Raw genomic sequence first — 19,471 nt, forward strand, 5'->3', positions numbered from 1 at the left:
ATACAAAGCCTATTATACTGGCTGCCTCCTGCCCTGGTGGTCCCAGTGTCCGAGGGACCACCAGGGCAGGCTGCAGCCACCCTAGTCTGCACCCAAGCACACTGATTTCCCCCCCCCTGCCCCCTGATCGCCCACAGCACCCCTCAGACCCCCCCCTGCCCACCCCCCAGACCACTGTTTGCACCCAGTCACCCCCCTAATCACCCATCAATCACTCCCTGTCACTATCTGTCAACGCTATTTTTTTTTTATCCCCCCCCCTGCCCACTGCCCCCTCCTGATCACCCCCCACCCCTCAGATTCTCCCCAGACCCCCCCCCAGACCCTCCCCCCCCCCGTGTACTATATGCATCTATCCCCCCTGATCACCTGTCAATCACCTGTCAATCACCCGTCAATCACCCCCTGTCACTGCCACCCATCAATCAGCCCCTAACCTGCCCCTTGCGGGCAATCTGATCACCCCCCCACACCAATAGATCGCCCGCAGATCCGACATCAGATCACCTCCCAAATCCATTGTTTACATCTATTCTCTCCTCTAAACACCCACTAATTACCCATCAATCACCCATCAATCACCCCCTATCACCACCTGTCACTGTTACCCATCAGATTAGACCCTAATCTACCCCTTGCGGGCACCCAATCACCCGCCCACACGCTCAGATTGCCCTCAGACCCCCCCTTATCAATTCGCCAGTGCAATATTTACATCTGTTATTCCCTGTAATAACCCACTGATCACCTGTCAATCACCTATCAATCACCCCCTGTCACTGCCACCCATCAATCACCCCCTGTCACTGCCACCCATCAATCAGCCCCTAACCTGCCCCTTGCGGGCAATCTGATCACCCACCCACACCAATAGATCGCCCGCAGATCCGACATCAGATCACCTCCCAAGTGCAGTGTATACATCTCTTCTCTCCTCTAAACACCCACTAATTACCCATCAATCACCCCCTATCACCACCTGTCACTGTTACCCATCAGATTAGACCCTAATCTGCCCCTTGCGGGCACCCAATCACCCGCCCACACGCTCAGATTGCCCTCAGACCCCCCCCCCCTTATCAATTCGCCAGTGCAATATTTACATCTGTTATTCCCTGTAATAACCCACTGATCACCTGTCAATCACCTATCAATCACCCCCTGTCACTGCCACCCATCAATCACCCCCTGTCACTGCCACCCATCAATCAGCCCCTAACCTGCCCCTTGCGGGCAATCTGATCACCCACCCACACCAATAGATCGCCCGCAGATCCGACATCAGATCACCTCCCAAGTGTAGTGTTTACCTCTCTTCTCTCCTCTAAACACCCACTAATTACCCATCAATCACCCCCTATCACCACCTGTCACTGTTACCCATCAGATTAGACCCTAATCTGCCCCTTGCGGGCACCCAATCACCCACCCACACGCTCAGATTGCCCTCAGACCCCCCCTTATCAATTCGCCAGTGCAATATTTACATCTGTTATTCCCTGTAATAACCCACTGATCACCTGTCAATCACCTATCAATCACCCCCTGTCACTGCCACCCATCAATCACCCCCTGTCACTGCCACCCATCAATCACCCCCTGTCACTGCCACCCATCAATCAGCCCCTAACCTGCCCCTTGCGGGCAATCTGATCACCCACCCACACCAATAGATCGCCCGCAGATCCGACATCAGATCACCTCCCAAGTGCAGTGTTTACATCTCTTCTCTCCTCTAAACACCCACTAATTACCCATCAATCACCCCCTATCACCACCTGTCACGGTTACCCATCAGATTAGACCCTAATCTGCCCCTTGCGGGCACCCAATCACCCGCCCACACCTCAGAACGTCCTCAGACCCCAGCCCTGATCACCTCGCTAGTGCATTGCTTGCATCTATTTCCCCCCTCTAATCACACCTTGAGACACCCATCAATCACCTCCTGTCACCCCCTAGCACACCTACCCATCAGATCAGGCCCTAATTTGCCCTGTGTGGGCTCCTGATCACTCGGTTAAACCCTCAGATCCCCCTCAGACCCCCTTCCGATCACCTCCCCAGTGCATTGATTGCATCTATTTTCCCCTCTAACCGCCCCCTGAGACACCCATCAATCACCTCCTGTCACCCCCCTAGCACTCCTATCCATCAGATCAGGCCCAAAACATCCTGTCATCTAAGAGGCCACCCTGCTTATGAAAGGTTCCACAAAATTTGCCCCCTCATAGACCACCTGTCATCAAAATTTGCAGATGCTTATACCCCTGAACAGTCATTTTGAGAAATTTGGTTTCCAGACTACTCACAGTTTTGGGCCCGTAAAATGCCAGGGCAGTATAGGAACCCCACAAGTGACCCCATTTTAGAAAGAAGACACCCCAAGGTATTCTGTTAGGTGTATGATGAGTTCATAGAAGATTTTATTTTTTGTCAAAAGTTAGCGGAAATTGGATTTTTATTGTTTTTTTCACAAAGTGTCATTTTTCACTAACTTGTGACAAAAAATAAAATCTTCTATGAACTCACCATACCCCTAACGGAATACCTTGGGGTGTCTTCTTTCTAAAATGGGGTCACTTGTGGGGTTCCTATACTGCCCTGGCATTTTAGGGGCCCTAAACCGTGAGGAGTAGTCTAGAAAACAAATGCCTCAAAATGACCTGTGAATAGGACGTTGGGCCCCTTAGCGCACCTAGGCTGCAAAAAAGTGTCACACATGTGGTATCGCCATACTTAGGAGAAGTAGTATAATGTGTTTTGTGGTGTATTTTTACACATACCCATGCTGGGTGGGAGAAATCTCTCTGTAAATGGACAATTGTGTGTAAAAAAAATCAAAAATGTGTCATTTACAGAGATATTTCTCCCACCCAGCATGGTTATATGTAAAAATACACCACTAAACACATTATACTACTTCTTCTGAGTACGGCGATACCACATGTGTGACACTTTTTTGCAGCCTAACTGTGCTAAGGGGCCCAAACTCCAATGAGTACCTTTAGGATTTCACAGGTCATTTTGAGACATTTGGGTTCAAGACTACTCCTCACGGTTTAGGGCCCCTAAAATGCCAGGGCAGTATAGGAACCCCACAAGTGACCCCATTTTAGAAAGAAGACACCCAAGGTATTCTGTTAGGTGTATGATGAGTTCATAGAAGATTTTTTTTTTGTCACAAGTTAGCGGAAATTGATATGTATTGTTTTTTTTTTCACAAAGTGTCATTTTCCGCTAACTTGTGACAAAAAAAAAAATCTTCTATGAACTCACCATACTCCTAACAGAATACCTTGGGGTGTCTTCTTTCTAAAATGGGGTCACTTGTGGGGTTCCTATACTGCCCTGGCATTTTAGGGGCCCTAAACCGTGAGCAGTAGTCTAGAATCCAAATGCCTCAAAATGACCTGTGAATAGGACGTTAGGCCCCTTAGCGCACCTAGGTTGCAAAAAAGTGTCACACATGTGGTATCGCCGTACTCAGAAGAAGTAGTATATTGTGTTTTGGGGTGTATTTTTACACATACCCATGCTGGGTGGGAGAAATCTCTCTGTAAATGGACAATTGTGTGTAAAAAAAATCAACCAATTGTCATTTACAGAGATATTTCTCCCACCCAGCATGGGTATGTGTAAAAATACACCCCAAAACACATTATACTACTTCTCCTGAGTACGGCGGTACCACATGTGTGGCACTTTTTTGCACCCTAAGTGCGCTAAGAGGCCCAAAGTCCAATGAGTACCTTTAGGATTTCACAGGTCATTTTGCGACATTTGGTTTCAAGACTACTCCTCACGGTTTAGGGCCCCTAAAATGCCAGGGCAGTATAGGAACCCCACAAATGACCCCATTTTAGAAAGAAGACACCCCAAGGTATTCCGTTAGGAGTATGGTGAGTTCATAGAAGATTTTATTTTTTGTCACAAGTTAGCGGAAAATGACACTTTGTGAAAAAAAACAATTAAAATCAATTTCCGCTAACTTGTGACAAAAAAAAAAAATCTTCTATGAACTCACCATCCTCCTAACGGAATACCTTGGGGTGTCTTCTTTCTAAAATGGGGTAATTTGTGGGGTTCCTATACTGTCCTGGCATTTTAGGGGCCCTAAACCGTGAGGAGTAGTCTTGAAACGAAATTTCTCAAAATGACCTGTGAAATCCTAAAGGTACTCATTGAACTTTGGGCCCCTTAGCGCAGTTAGGGTGCAAAAAAGTGCCACACATGTGGTATCGCCGTACTCAGGAGAAGTAGTATAATGTGTTTTGGGGTGTATTTTTACACATACCCATGCTGAGTGGGAGAAATATCTCTATAAATAGACAATTGTGTGTAAAAAAAATTAAACAATTGTCATTTACGGAGATATTTCTCCCACCCAGCATGGGTATGTGTAAAAATACACCCCAAAACACATTATACTACTTCTCCTGAGTACGTCAATACCACATGTGTGGCACTTTTTTGCAGCCTAACTGCGCTAAGGGGCCAAAAGTCCAATGAGCATCTTTAGGCTTTACAGGGGTGCTTACAATTAGGCACCCCCCAAAATGCCAGGACAGTGAACACACCCCACAAATGACCCCATTTTGGAAAGTAGACACTTCAAGGTATTCAGAGAGGAGCATAGTGAGTCTGTGGCAGATTTCATTTTTTTTTTGTCGCAAGTTAGAAGAAATGGAAACTTTTTTTTTTTCTTTTTTTTGTCAGAAAGTGTCATTTTCCGCTAACTTGTGACAAAAAATAAAATCTTCTATGAACTCACCATGCCTCTCACTGAATACTTTGGGATGTCTTCTTTCCAAAATGGGGTCATTTGGGGGGTATTTGTACTATCCTGGAATTTTAGCCCCTCATGAAACCTGACAGGTGCGCAGAAAAGTCAGAAATGCTTGAAAATGGGAAAATTCACTTTTGGCACCATAGTTTGTAAACGCTATAACTTTTACCCAATCCAATAAATATACACTGAATGGTTTTTTTTTTATCAAAGACATGTAGCAGAATAACTTTCGTGCTCAAATGTATAGGAAATTTTACTTTATTTGAAAAATGTCAGCACAGCAAGTTAAAAAAGTCATTTTTTTGCCAAAATTCATGTCTTTTTTGATGAATATAATAAAAACTAAAACTCGCAGCAGCAATCAAATAGCAGCAAAAGAAAGCTGTATTAGTGACAAGAAAAGGAGGTAAAATTCATTTAGGTGGTAGGTTGTATGACCGAGCAATAAACCGTGAAAGCTGCAGTGGTCTGAATGGAGAAAAAGGCTCTGGTCCTTAAGGGGCGAAAAGACTGTGGTCCTGAAGTGGTTAAAGAGAAACATAAGCCAGAAAAAAAAATTAGTTTGACTCACCTGGGGCTTCTACCAGCTCCCTGCAGCAGTCCTGTGCCCTCGCAGCCACTCACTAATCCTCTGGTCCCCCGCTGCCAGCTAGTTTCGTTTTTGCTGACAGGCCCGTCAGGACTGGCCACGCATAGCTTTTTCCGCATTCCCGACTGTAAAAAATACGCGTTGCCGCATTACGCATGCGTAGATATGCGGCAACATGTATTTTTGTACGCATAGCGGCCCCCAGTATTGCTAATTACAGTCGGGAATGCGGAAAAAGCTATGCGTGGCCAGTCCTGACGGGCCTGTCGGCAAAAACGAAACTAGCTGGCAGCGGGGGACCATAGGGATTAGTGAGTGCCTGCGAGGGCACAGGACTGCTGCAGGGGGCTGGTAGAAGCCCCAGGTGAGTAAAACTCATTTTTTTTCTGGTTTAAGGTTCACTTTAAGCACTTCATTTATTATACCACATAAAAATATGGAAAATATAAACATGTACATTCAGGGCACAGTACCAATTACCTAATTACCTCTTTCTTTTATACCATTCCATCTAATTTATGCCTGAGTTGTTTACTGCTACTTTTCTGTATGGTCAAACACAATACATTCTTTTTTCCACCCTGCTTGTCTTTCTAAGGCTGGGAACACCAGGGGCGCCTTTACCTGCTGTCATTACAAGCAGGTGCTTGGAGCGGCATGAAGGGAGGGGGGCACGCTGCTGTGGAGGGGGGTTAGACTGCGTGCGGCTGGTCGCCGCTCTTAAAATCAGCTGCGCTTGTCGGCGGCGGCGCTCGTGGTTTATTTACACCACGTGGTGCTCTCTCTGCCTCTGCTGCTTCTATGACGCCCCCCCCCCGCCCAGGCCCAGCCAATAGAGTCTCGGTGGAGAGTCCCGACTCCCGCCCACTCCACCTCCTCCAAATCTCCTTGCCCGCCCACCGCTCCTCTCCCTAGCAGCAGTCGCAGTTTGTTTACTGCGTGTGCGACGCCGCCTCTAACTCCGCCCCCCGCCTGAAGCCAGCGTGACTCTCCTGGCTGGCGCCGGCGCTGCATGCCTGAGGGGACAGGGAGCTTGCACCACGAGCACGACTACTGTGTCTGTGCCCCCTGCTGAGCCCCCCCTTGGCATGTGTTCTGCTCTCTCTCTCCCCCTTCTCCTCCCGGACCCCCAAACAAGTGGCTGCATGCTGAGGCAGCTAAGGTAAGCGAGCCCATACTAGTAGGCTAAAGACAGTTGTGATGATGTGAGCTGAACTCTTACACAGGACAGAAGGAACATGTGGAGAAATGCACCCTGTATGTATTTAGATTTAGCCTGTTTCATTCCCCCTCATTTATTAGTAATCGCAAGTTGTAATTTGATCCTCCCTGTGTTACCTGACTGCCATGCCACCACAGCAGATAAGCTCATTAGAAAACACAGGATGTTAACAATATGTATGCCTCCATGAAAGCAGGAAGTAGAACAAGTGATGATTTATTTTAAGATTTGTATCAGCTGTAACAAAGAAATGTTGTTGTTTAAAGTCCAGAGACGAGCAGCATCTTTGGTACAATACTTACCGTAGGCTTCCTTAAACACGTTAGGGCTGCTCGTTCCTTGCCATTTCCCTGGGTGACTCCAGTCACCCATAATTGTCCCCGAAAGCCTGGCCGAGTTGCGCTCAGTCACACATGTGCGGCCCTTCCAGGTGCGCTTCTGTCCCTGGGCGCGATCTGTGCTTGCGCAGTACAAGTACAGGGACGGGAGCACGCCTGGCGAGCCACACATGCGTGATGGAGTGCAGCCAGGCTTTCGGGGACAACTGCAGGTGACAGGAGTCACCCAGGGAGATGGCGAGGGACGAGCAGCCTTTATCATTATAGTATAATATTGTGTGCGTGTGTGTGCGGGGGGGGGGGTTCATGTGGCTGAAGACGCATCAAAAACGCACATAATGAAAATCAATGGTAACACAATGTAATGCGTTTTGTATGCATTTTTCATGCGTTTTAATATGCGTTTTAAAAAAAAATGTTTTCTGATGTATTTTCTCTTCCTGTTGTCATCCTATTGATTTGCATAAAATGCAAAAGAAAAACGCATGGAAAACGCATCCAAAACACATATGCGTTTTGCATATGTGAACCGCAAATGCGTTAAAACGTCCGCAAAAAGCAAGAAAGATGCAAATGGGGAAAAAACAGAAAAACACAAAAAACGCATTAAAAACGCACTACAAACGCACAACCATACATGACAGAAAACGCGACCTTTCATGCACTCATGCACAAGTGTACACCCAGCCTAAGGGAAAATACCGGTATATACTGTAGCTTAAAAGCAATAATTCACTAACTAATAAGGAATTTCTATATCCAGCTAGTCACTAATGGTTATTACATACAATGACTTGTGTTATATTGACACAAAAAATATAATTGAATCAGACATTTTGTGGCATAAATTCCCAGAAGATTTGATCACAGAAATTGAATATGATGAGAATTGAACAGAAAAACAAACAAAAAATAAAGTGGGAAAAGCTTAATCAAAGTGGAGTTAACCAGGAACAACTTATTTTGAGTGATTTCTTTTTTGCCTGTAAATACTGAAAAGTTATTTTAAAGATACGTTGACCAACAAGTAAGGAATAATAATTCATAAATGGGTGTATGAACTCCTTGATTACTAGAGAAAAAAAATGTACAAAACTTGCTAGTTTATCCTATCTATAGAGCTGCAAACTGATTTCAAATGTTTTTTTTTTTTGTAATATTTAATATTTTCCCGACTTGCAAATGTATTAACCCAAAAAAATGAAAACATTTACCACAGTGTATTTTTTGTTTTTCATTTTTCATTTTATCTTTTATTTGCACTTCATCATCCTAAATTTTAAAAGTTAATGAATATCCTTCTCTTTGCATATAAAAACAATTACGGTAGGCATAAAAAACATGAAAACAAATCAACAATAAACTAAATAAAACATGTAAGCCAGTTTTCTGATGTGCATTTATAAGATTTATCCAGTTACATCAGCAACCACTGTGACCTTTTCATCCAACAAAAATGATTTTCATTCTGTTACACAACAGCACACAGCACTTCTGACAGGAATGATTCAAATAAAAGCGGAAAAAACAAACAAAAAAAACAAACATATAATAAAGCAACTAGCCTAATAAAGGCTGATGTTGCAGTTACAGTGTGTGGCCCAAACACGTAATAGGTTCCAAATCGCACATGGTTTTATTAACCACTTAAGGACCAGGGCTGTTTTGAATGATCTGTGGTGCGTGGGCTCTCCAGCCCGCAGCACAGATCAGGATTGAGGCAGGGCGATCAGACTTCCTCCCCTTTTTTCCCCACTAGGGGGAAGTCCTGCTGGGGGGTCTGATCGCCGCCGCTCTATGTGGCCGAGCGAGGGGGGGGGCTTCTCAAAGCCCCCCTCCGCAGCGCTATTCCTCCCTCCCTCTCCTTCCCTCCCTCCCCTTCGCTCCATGGGCGGCACAGGACAGCGATCCGTCCAGTACCGCCTCTGATAGGCTTCAGCCTATCAGATGCCGGTGATCCCTGGCCAAGCAGAGGCGGGGGATCGCCGATCTCCTTTACGGCGCTGCTGTGTAGGATGTAAACACAAGGGATTTCTTCCCCGCGTGTTTACGTTTCGCCTGCGAGCCACGATCGGAGGCTCGCAAGGCTGTTCACGGAGACACCCTCCGTGAACTGACATGGAACGGCCGCTCGAACGCCGTTTCCATGGAAACACCACTTCGACTTGCTGACGCCTATCAGCGTTAGGCGGTCGTTAAGTGGTTAAATGTATAAAGAACTGTAATTTAATGTAATTTAAAAATACAAGGAAAACTATATTTTTTACTTCCATCATATTGTGCCATAAACAGATGAGAATCAAAAGCGGTAGAACATATTCTCATGCAGCACATGCATGCACTGATAAAATTATTATTTAAAGTTCTATTTTTATTTATTGTTACTTTTGACTTATTTATTTAGAATTGATGTTTTTGCTAAACGTGAAATAACCTTTTTTCTTTTCTTGTTCCTCATTAGATTTTGCAAAATGTACAAAAATTGTTGAGAAAGAAAACCAACCATTATCAACAAGTTGCGGTAAAGTTTCTGGGTCATTTATCAGTTGTGGCAGTCATATGGTGAGCGCTGCTGTCTCTACATCAAATGTTACACTAACTCAAGTCAAGCCAGAGCCAATGACAGTTTTCAATCGTAACCCCACTCATCCTTTGCTCCATATTGGCACTTTATATGAAGACAGGGAGGAGCTTTTAACCAATCAACCCTCCCCTGACCCATCCGACATTATTTCAGTGATACCACCAAAGCAAGTCATGCTGGCCCCATTCGAAGAGTCCAGGGCCATAATAAAGTCTGCAGATTACTAGACTACAGAGCTGCATCAAACCAGCGTGCAGTCACTGCATGAGCATGGAAAATTATATTCTGAATATTAAAGTAGCAGCTTCCATAAACAGCAGCTTTATCACAACTATCAGGAGGAACCTAAAGACTTTTCCATGTAGTCAGCAGTGTAAAGCACAATTTAAATACAGCAGCATGACACTTTAGAAGTATTTACACACAAACCTATACAGCACTATATTATGACCAATCTTTGACATTCATAAATGAAGAAGACAACTCATTATTGAACTCCGCAATCTCACACATATTGTATGTGGGCATTTATCTGATTTCAGTGTCATTTTCGTGCACTCATTTTCAATTGAGTACACTGCTGAAATTAATAAGCTTTTCAATTAGTGTGTTGCACATAATTCCTTTAAAGCAAAGCTGAACTCTCATCGACCAAACAGGAAACCAACAGACCACGATAGCAACAGTATTACCACGCAATCATCCCATGAGCTCCAATGTCACATTGTTTTCCTGCACTTTAGTATAGTATTAATACAGGCATAAAGCCAGCACAGAGGTAAGTGTGGATGCAGCTAATGCAGCCTTACTGTTTCTTCACTTTTCTTGAAGAGAGTTCAGGTTTGTTTTAACCTTAATTGAAAGACAGCACTGTTAACAATTTAAAGGGAAATATAGCTTTTAGAAAATTATATTTTCACTATATTTTTGTACTAAAAACATAATGGCACAGCTATATAAGCAGGGTGATATTAACAGTTTATCATGTGTAGAGCTAACTACACATGTTTAAGTTTAGTTAGATATGTAGGTATAACCTATTCACCATACAACTACAGATTCTTTGGTCGAGTGAACAAGTGCATGTGTATCCAGAGGGAAAGGGAAGAGAGAACATGCAGCAAGCAGCTTATTGGGAACACAAAAGAAAACTAAGCTGTTCAGGTGGCCCTTTCCTCACCAAGAATGGCCATCCAGTAGTGTCTATGGTCATTTATGTAGTTAAGAAAGGGTGTTTGCCATTTAATATTTATGAATGTCCTACAACAAACCTCCAGCTCAAAACTTTATTTTGTTGTAGACAGAGCAAGAAAGGGCGAGACCATATGTGTCTCATTTTATTTTTGCCTGTCCTCCCATTGTGGATTTTCCCCCTAACATTTTGTAATGCCACTGTCACTGGGACCTGGAAATAAGATGGTAAAAATTGTTCAGTGATTGGGCAATCAAAATTAAAGGCTTGTACCAGGCTTATGGACCTGTTCATACTAACAATGCACAACACTGTTTATTACTTAGACATACTGTATAACGTGTTCACTTTGCAACATGGGCCCATATGCAATTCACTTGATCTCCTGAGGCAAGGTGTGAAAAAGGTTATATTTTCATACCTTGACATAAAATGCATTTTAAACCACCAGCAAACAAGAAAATACTCAAAATAATTGTGATAATACTTTTTCACCAACTTCTGGGTACTTTTTCATACTTAAAAGTTATTTTAAAGAGAACATGAAAATGTATCTCCTGGGAGATAATTCAGGAGAAAAAGTTAATTGCATATGGGCAATGGTGTCTTGGTGGACCTCTTCTGTGGGATTGGTAACGCACAAAAATACAGCGGAGCACACTATATCACATTGCGTAGGTATGAAAGAGTACCAGTGTGTTAAATGGGATTTCATGTTTCCTTAAGCAGCCCATACACTCAGCCGATTTTCTGGCCGACCGATCGATCCCGATCGATCGATCGATCAATCGATTGCAAATCGGTTGGCCAATTGACCGATCGACGGCCGATTTCGATCGATTTCGATGGATTTCCATCGAACTTGCAGGGTGGAAAATTTAGGTCGATCTAATGAGATTGCTTATCAGTTTGCATTGGCCTTAATGGAAATCTGATGGCAAAAAAATGCCATCAGATCGAATTTCAATAGATTTCAAAATGAAATCTATTGGAATTCTTTCCTGGTAAAAAATGTTCTAAAAACGCATCAGATAGATCATCAGATGCATTTCTTATCTATCTGCTGCCAATCTGACGAGTGTATGGGCACCTTTAGTGTTAAGATGCAGTGCCTAGCAGTACATTTGACAATGCATGAAGTATGGACAGCTCTGTAAAGTAAAAAGGGAGCAATAAAAGGCACATGTATTTTTTTTATAGGAATATTGTCTTATAGGTTCAGTAATTCCAGTGGATTTTACACAATTTACCTGCATTAGAAGAAGCTCAATATTTAAGTGATCAAACCATAGCTTAGTGTCAGCTTTCATTTATTCCATACTAAAACTTAACACTGTTCCAAAAGCACCTACTAAATTTTACTGATGCTAGAAAATGACTAAAACAATTAACTGCAGTTTCCTGAAAATATGTATACACATTTTTGCAACATTATAAATGTTGTCCTTAAAGTTCAATATATTCTTACAAATTACTCCTTGATGTTGTATATTATTTTATTTGGGTTATTAGGGGTATGTACACTATCCACGTTATATTGCAGTGCATTAGCTCATGTGAACTTACTGCAGTGCCCATACAATCATATGCGCATGTGTACATCCCTGCATTGTAACAGACCATGTTATCCTCACACACTGTCTACAGTGCGTCTCTAGAAAAAGTGTGCATAAATGCATGAATTCTATGGCAATTTAACATGCTTTGAAATAATGCACACCTTTTTTATGTGCAGAGTGTGCGTTGTGTAATGCTGGTGATGTAGCACAGGCATAATTAATGCAAGCCCCTATTCAATTCTCTTTTTGCCATAGGTTTTCTCCTAGGTGGTATTTTTACACAACTTAGGACTCGTTCACACTATGAGCGTTTGTGTGTTTTTTTTCAGCGCTGGCGATGTTAGAAATCGCCCCAAATGCACTTCTACAATCATCCCCTATGAAAGTGTTCACATGTAAGCTTTTCGATTTCAGTGAAATCGCAAACGCGCTACATGTACCATTTTCTGAGTGTTTTTTGCTCAATGGAAGGTATAGGGAAATCGCAAAGCGCTTGAAAAAGCGCTTTGTATAGCGATTTCCTGAGCGCTTTTAAGAATAAATACATTGTATTTATTCTTTTCCACGTCAAAGTGAAAATCACAATCGCTCTTCAAAAGTGCTTAGAAAAGGGCTTACAAAAGCGCTTTTCTAAACTCAAAGCACAGGGAAAACCACTTTTAAAAAGCTCAATAAATCGCTCAGCACTGGCGATTTATAATGTAAACAAAGCCTAAATGTCTCTTAACCACTTGCCGACCGCACGCTTATACCGTGCGTCGGCAAAGTGGCAGCTGCAGCTGCAGGCTGATTAATCAGGAAGCAGCCGCTCGCGCGAGCGGCTGCTTCCTGTCAATTCACGGCGGGGGGCTCCGTGAATAGCCTGCGGGCCGCCGATGGCGGCTCGCAGGCTAAATGTAAACACAAGCGGAAATAATCCGCTTTGTTTACATTGTACGGCGCTGCTGCGCAGCAGCGCCGTAAGGCAGATCGGCGATCCCCGGCCAATCAGCGGCCGGGGATCGCCGCCATGTGACAGGGGACGTCCTGTCACTGGCTGCACAGGACGGATAGCGTCCTGTGCAGCCCGGATCACCGGGGGGAGAGGTAGGAGAGGGAGGGGGGTGAATGTCGCCGCGGAGGGGGGCTTTGAAGTGCCCCCCTCGCAACTAGCCTGCACGCAGGAGCGATCAGACCCCCCCTGCACATCATCCCCATAGGGGGGAAAAAGGGGGGGCGATCTGATCGCTCTGCGTGCACCCTGATCTGTGCTGGGGGCTGCAGAGCCCACCCAGCACAGATCACAACAAACAGCGCTGGTCCTTAAGGGGGGGTAAAGGGTGGGTCCTCAAGTGGTTAAAAGGAACCTAAACTGAGAAGGATATGGATTTTTCCTTTTAAAATAATACTAGTTGCCAGACTCTCCTGCTGATCTTGTGTCTCTAATACTGTTAGCCACAGTCCCTCAACAAGCATGCAGATAAGGTGTTCTGACTGAAGTCAGACTGGATTAGCTGCATGCTTGTTTCAGGTGTGTGATTCAGCCACTACTGCAGAGATCAGCAGGACTGCCAAGCAACTGGTGTTGTTTAAAAGGGAACATCCATACCCCTCTCAGTTAAGCTTCCCTTTAAGCCACCAGCAAGCAAGGAAATACTACTTTATCATTTACGTTTTGGTCATTCTTCACCTGCACAGTGCTGAAACATTATTTTAACCACTTCCTGCAAGGTTGACGCATTAAATCATCCTGTTTGACCCTCTTAGCTGAAAACAGAATGTTTTAATGCATCCTTTGCATCTGCTGCCGACATACATGTACGTGAGCACTCACGCCGCACACTTACCGTGACTTACTTGTCTGTGATCGGTGAACAGGAACGAACATGTGTTCCCTGAGCCAATCAACGTGCCTGTGAATGAATGATCATTGCTTCAGCCAGAAGCCATGTTCATTTATTAAAATGAAAGTAAAAAGTAATGTAAAACTGTAGACAAACACTTCCTCGCTAAAGTGTGGACAGGATAAAGTGTGTAGCGCCATCTAGTGGACAAAAATAAAAATACAGCCCCTATATTTATTAACTCTTTCTTCCCCATCCTCCATAGCTACTAAAATAAAATACTTGTTAAAAAAAGCCAATATGACAGCATTAAAAAAAAAAAAAAAGTTACCTTAGGGACTTTTTTTTAATATGTATGTCATGGGGGTATATTACTGTTATTTTTTGCAAATAAGGGCTTGTACTTATTTATAGGGTACAGTGAGAAAACAAAAACCAGGACAAATGGGCATATAAAAGGTGTGGGTTTTATCTACAGTAGCATTATTTTAAAGCTATAGGGGATAGAATTGGAGAAATAGTGTATTTTTTCTTATATTTTTCCTTGGTTTTCCCTTTACAGTGCATAGAAAATAAATTAATTATTGAAAACAAGTATCACCCACAAAAATCCAAATTTGTGGCAAAGAAAACAAGAAATAGATAAGGTGTGATAAGCAGTGATAAAGTTATGGCTAAATGAATGGGAGGAGCACAGAAAGGTGAAAATGGCTCGTGGCAGGAAGGGTAAGGCTTGGTTCCCATTTCAGCAGATGCAAAACGGGCATGGTAAGGGAGAGTTTTTATTGGTCCACCATGATTCAATGAGAATTATCCCTGCTGCTGAAAATTCCCATTATTTTTTTGCAACCCAATGGAGATCCTCATGCTTCTGCCAGCCACCGGGCTGTGTACAGGGACCAATCGGTGGTGGGACACATAGCCCGAGGCAGATGTGTTACCCCCATAGGCAATTTGGGGGTACGTTCCCACCTGCCCGGGATTATCACGGACTGCACAGAAGTCCCGCAGATCCATTGCAAATGACAAGTGTGAACAGTTACTATTTATAAAATATCAGTTCAATGCCAGTTTAGCGATGAGCGGAGAACGGACAAAAAAAATGTCTGTTCTCTGCTCAAGTGGGAACACAGCCTAAAACAGCCCGTGGATTGAAGTGATTAACCACTTAACATCTCAGTCGTTTTCAGCTTATGCATCCGAGCAATGTTCACCTCCCATTCATTAGCCTATAACTTTATCACTACTTATCACAATGAACTGATCTATATCTTGTTTTTTCCGCCACCAATTAGGCTTTCTTTGGGGGGTACATTTTGCTAAGAGCCACTTTACTGTAAATGCATTTTAACAGGAAGAATAAGAAAAAAAATGAAAAAATTCATTATTTGTCAGTTTTCGGCCATTATAGTTTTAAAATAATACATGCCTCCATAATTAAAACCCACGTATTGTTATTGCCCATTTGTCACGGTTATTTCACCATTTAAATTATGTCCCTATCACAATGTATCGCGACAATATTTTATTTGGAAATAAAAGAGCATTTTTTCCGTTTTGCATACATCACTATTTACAAGCTTATAAAAAAAAAATAGAGAGAAATATTTCATCTTTACATAGATATTTAAAAAGTTTAGACCCTTAGGTAAATATTTATGTGTTTTTGTTTTTTTTATAGTAATGTTTTTTTTGTTTTTTTTTATTAAACATTTTATGTGGGCATTTTTGGGAGGGTGGGTTTTAAAAGTGTTTTATTTGGGGAAATATTGGTGTATTGTAATGTTTTTGGGCATTTACTTGTAGTTTTACTTTTTGGCCACAAGATGGCAATCTTGATTTTTTTTACATGACGTCACTCTAAGCGTACAATGTACGCTTAGAGGGACACAGCTTCAGAAAGAGCGAAGCTTCCGAGAGAAGCTGTCGCTTTTTCAGCGGGGGAGAGGAATCAATGATCGGGCTCCCCAGCCCGATACATTGATTCCGGGGCTACCAACTCCGCGGCCGGGAGTGCGCGTGCACGCGTGCGATCGGCCGCGGGAGCGCGCGGGAGCGCGCCTGTCCTCCTTGACGTTTTTATACGTCAAGGAGGACAAAGTGGTTAAAAAGATGAAAAATGATCTCCTTGGCAAAAACCTAGAAAAAATGTAATTGAATAAGCGTTTGTCTTTTGTGAATGTATACTAGTGTTATATGACACAAGGGTAGATTCTGCACTATAGTTATCAGCAGAGTATTATTGTTAGAAATGATTACCCCTACAAAATGTAAATTGAATAAATTGCCATTTTCAGTAGTATAAACTATTACCGGTAAATATTTTTGCTAAATCGATCACAGTATGAGGATATGAGGGTGAGAGCAGCTGTGCTTTTGCTTGCTTTTCCTATTTACAAAAAACAAATGAACTGTTGCTGATCACAGAGAACTTATCCGCTAAAAAATCTGAACAGAATAAAGCTGGCCATACACTTATAGATTTCCACCCAATGTTCCAAAACAATTGATTCCTTTCTGAAAAGAGTTGATTCAGAAGGGACATACCATACACTGCACATCAATTTCAACAGATTCCAAGAGGGGATCTATTGAAAATTGATTGAACTATCCGATGCAGTGCAAAACTTTAGGCCATTGATCTGCCAATGTTCTTGCCCTGTCCCCAGTTGTTGTAAATTTTCCATCCTGTCTGACTGATACTTTCAATTGATTTTTAGTCAAAATTGATAAAAATCAATCGATCTGACATTTTGGGAAATTGATTTCCAGCAGATGAATCACATTTTTTAAGTATTCTAAAAAACAGCAGTCTATACAATACTCCTGCACTGTACAGCACCTTTCAAATAAAAAAGGCCCCTATTCTTGGTTATACAGTAGTAAGGGTAATTTTCCTCTTCTGTGTCATGTTGTCTTGCTTTTGTGATTGCTCCCTTATAAGTCTATTGTACACTAATGTGTAATATATTGGTGCTTTGTAAATAAAATATATTCATAAGTCTATGCTGATAGGAGCATTTTAACTGTAAAATAGAAGCTGAATTTTAAGTCAACAGTTTTATACAAAACTGAGGTAGGTTAACCCTGACAGCTTAAAGAGAATGTCAGAGGATTAATTAAAAAAGAAAAAAAAAGATCTACTTACCTGGGGCAGCCGTCCTGTGCCCTCGCCGCAGCTCTGCTTCCAGCCGGTGGCCCGAGGTCCCCTTCAGCAACTACTGCACCTGCACTGCTGGTGACTGCGCTCACGTGGTCTGGAGCATTCTGCGCTGGCGCATAATGCTCCAGACCACGTGAGTGCGGACACCAGCGGTGCTCGCGCAGTAGATGCCGACCTAGCGCATCTGCACCAGAGGGGACCCCGGCCACCGGATGGAAGCGGAGCTGGTGAAAGGGCACAGGACGGCTTCCAGGGGCTGGAGGAAGCCCCAGGTAAGTACCGTTTTTTTTTTATAAATCCTCGGACATTCCCTTTAATACAGTGATTTAGAGTAGATGCTTCTAGACTACTCACACACAGCACAGCTAGCAGGCTGATCTCACTTATCTTGACTGCACTCCAAGTAAGTACTGCTTGTCAGCCACATGTTCAATTAGCTAAATGGATTTGAAGATCAGCAGTATGCAGATAAGACCACTATTGTATTGTCTCCTATGAGCATGCTTCCAGAATATTATAAAATTAGCAGCACTGTATTGCTCCTTCAACATTTACTATAATTGTTTTGTAGAGTATTCCAAAAGGCTACTGCAAAGACAGATTCACGTGCATGGACAAACAGAAAAATTCTCCCAACATGCATATCTTTACTAACTCTGGAAGTTGAAGCTGAGCTGGCAAATAAAAGTCATCAGATTCTAATTAGTAAGCTGGAGACTGTTCAACAGAGGCGTCAACAGGGTTGGCATGACCTGGTGCAGAAACTCATGGTGTTAACCCTTCTTGCCCCATGAACCTCCAACCTCACCAGGTAGTATCGTTGCTTATTATTGGGGGATGTTAAGATGATCACCATGTGGACCTGGTGACCTTTAAACTCTTTTATAAGCTCAGCATGGAGCATCGAGAAGGGAGAAGAACAGGAGGGAGAAGTACATCAGACACTAGCCTGGTCTGTATTTACTTAGCCTATTCCACTCTCCCTTAGCCTGGAGCTTGGTGTCACCCGTTTTGCTGGTGACACCTAGTGCAGTCCACACCCCCTAGTGATGCCACAGCTGTTCAGTCACCTCCCAGATACAGTATATGTAACATGAACAGCAGCTACAGACTCTTATCTGCCTGCACGGCTTCTACTTCCCAAGGGATTGGAGATTTACAAGCCAGGAAAAGTGTCTGCTCATACCTATCCAACTGTTTATACGTGCTGCGCAGTAGCTGGATAAAAACTGTTGTTTTTTTTTTCCTTTTTAATTATTAGCACATAATGCACCTTTAAGCTTACTGTAATTTACAGGCCAAAGAAAAGCTGTAGTGAAATACCCCCAGATTTTCCTGTGACTCTCTTTACTATAGTCTCTGAGACAATTGACTTAACCGATCTCCCTTACAGATTCCTTGATGCATAGACAGGTAACAAAACTCTGCCTAAACAAAATGAAGTGTTTTATAATTTTTAATTTATATTCTTGAGTCTTCTCATCTTGCTGCACACACTGCCATTACTTTTAGGTGCTGGAAGATCTCAGATTGAACACTGCCTTATTCCAGATTCCATATTGGACAAGGATTATTGGAGGACATTTATCATGCAAGGTTTTCACCCAGGGTGGCAAAAGTAAGAGTGAGTATTAGTTACGTAGCCACTGCCCAAATTATTATCCATTCAAAAATGTTCTCTGGAGGAGATATTTTATAAGGCTTACAATAATTACGTGATGAGTATAATACAGTAAATAGAGGCACCGAATTATACAATACAGTAATTAAAAAACATAAAAACTGGAGGAAATGTATAAAAACTTACTTATCACAGTAGCCATAGCCCTAAATGTCTGTTGCATGGATTTAATTGGGGATAAAAATAAGGAATGCATTTTAATTTCAATAAGGTTTTATTGAGAAAAAATAGCATATCCAACAGCAAAATATACATTTTATAGCATTTGTATATGGTAAACATAACAGGATTAATATAGCATAAGGGTAGCAGTGACAACAGTTTGATCTTGCATATTGGTTGTTGAGAAGGGGAAAGAAAATAAAAAAGGCACAGTAATGAAGGTCACACTATGCCAAGGCACTTTAAGAGTAGCTTGCGGAATTGAAGAAACAGCCTGTTAGTAATGTAGCTAGCTTAGACAAAACTAATCAAGTCTAAGACTTGAGATAGGAAAAACAAAACAAGAGAAAATAAAAGAAACCGAGA

At 42.7% G+C, this 19,471-nt stretch overlaps 1 protein-coding gene across 3 annotated transcripts in view; it reads left to right on the plus strand.

The window, feature by feature from the left end:
• The window catches only part of PANX2 (pannexin 2), a 97,559-nt gene extending 87,330 nt beyond the window's left edge, over positions 1-10,229 (plus strand). For all 3 annotated transcript variants that reach the window (XM_068272699.1, XM_068272697.1, XM_068272698.1), the window contains exon 4: positions 9,403-10,229. In XM_068272699.1, coding sequence (XP_068128800.1) covers positions 9,403-9,752 — 350 coding nt within the window. In that variant the 3' untranslated portion in view covers positions 9,753-10,229. The remainder of the gene's footprint in view (positions 1-9,402) is intronic.
• Positions 10,230-19,471: the final 9,242 nt, after the last annotated feature.

The sequence above is a fragment of the Hyperolius riggenbachi genome, chromosome 3, assembly GCF_040937935.1.
Source record: "Hyperolius riggenbachi isolate aHypRig1 chromosome 3, aHypRig1.pri, whole genome shotgun sequence".
Taxonomy (NCBI): domain Eukaryota; kingdom Metazoa; phylum Chordata; class Amphibia; order Anura; family Hyperoliidae; genus Hyperolius; species Hyperolius riggenbachi.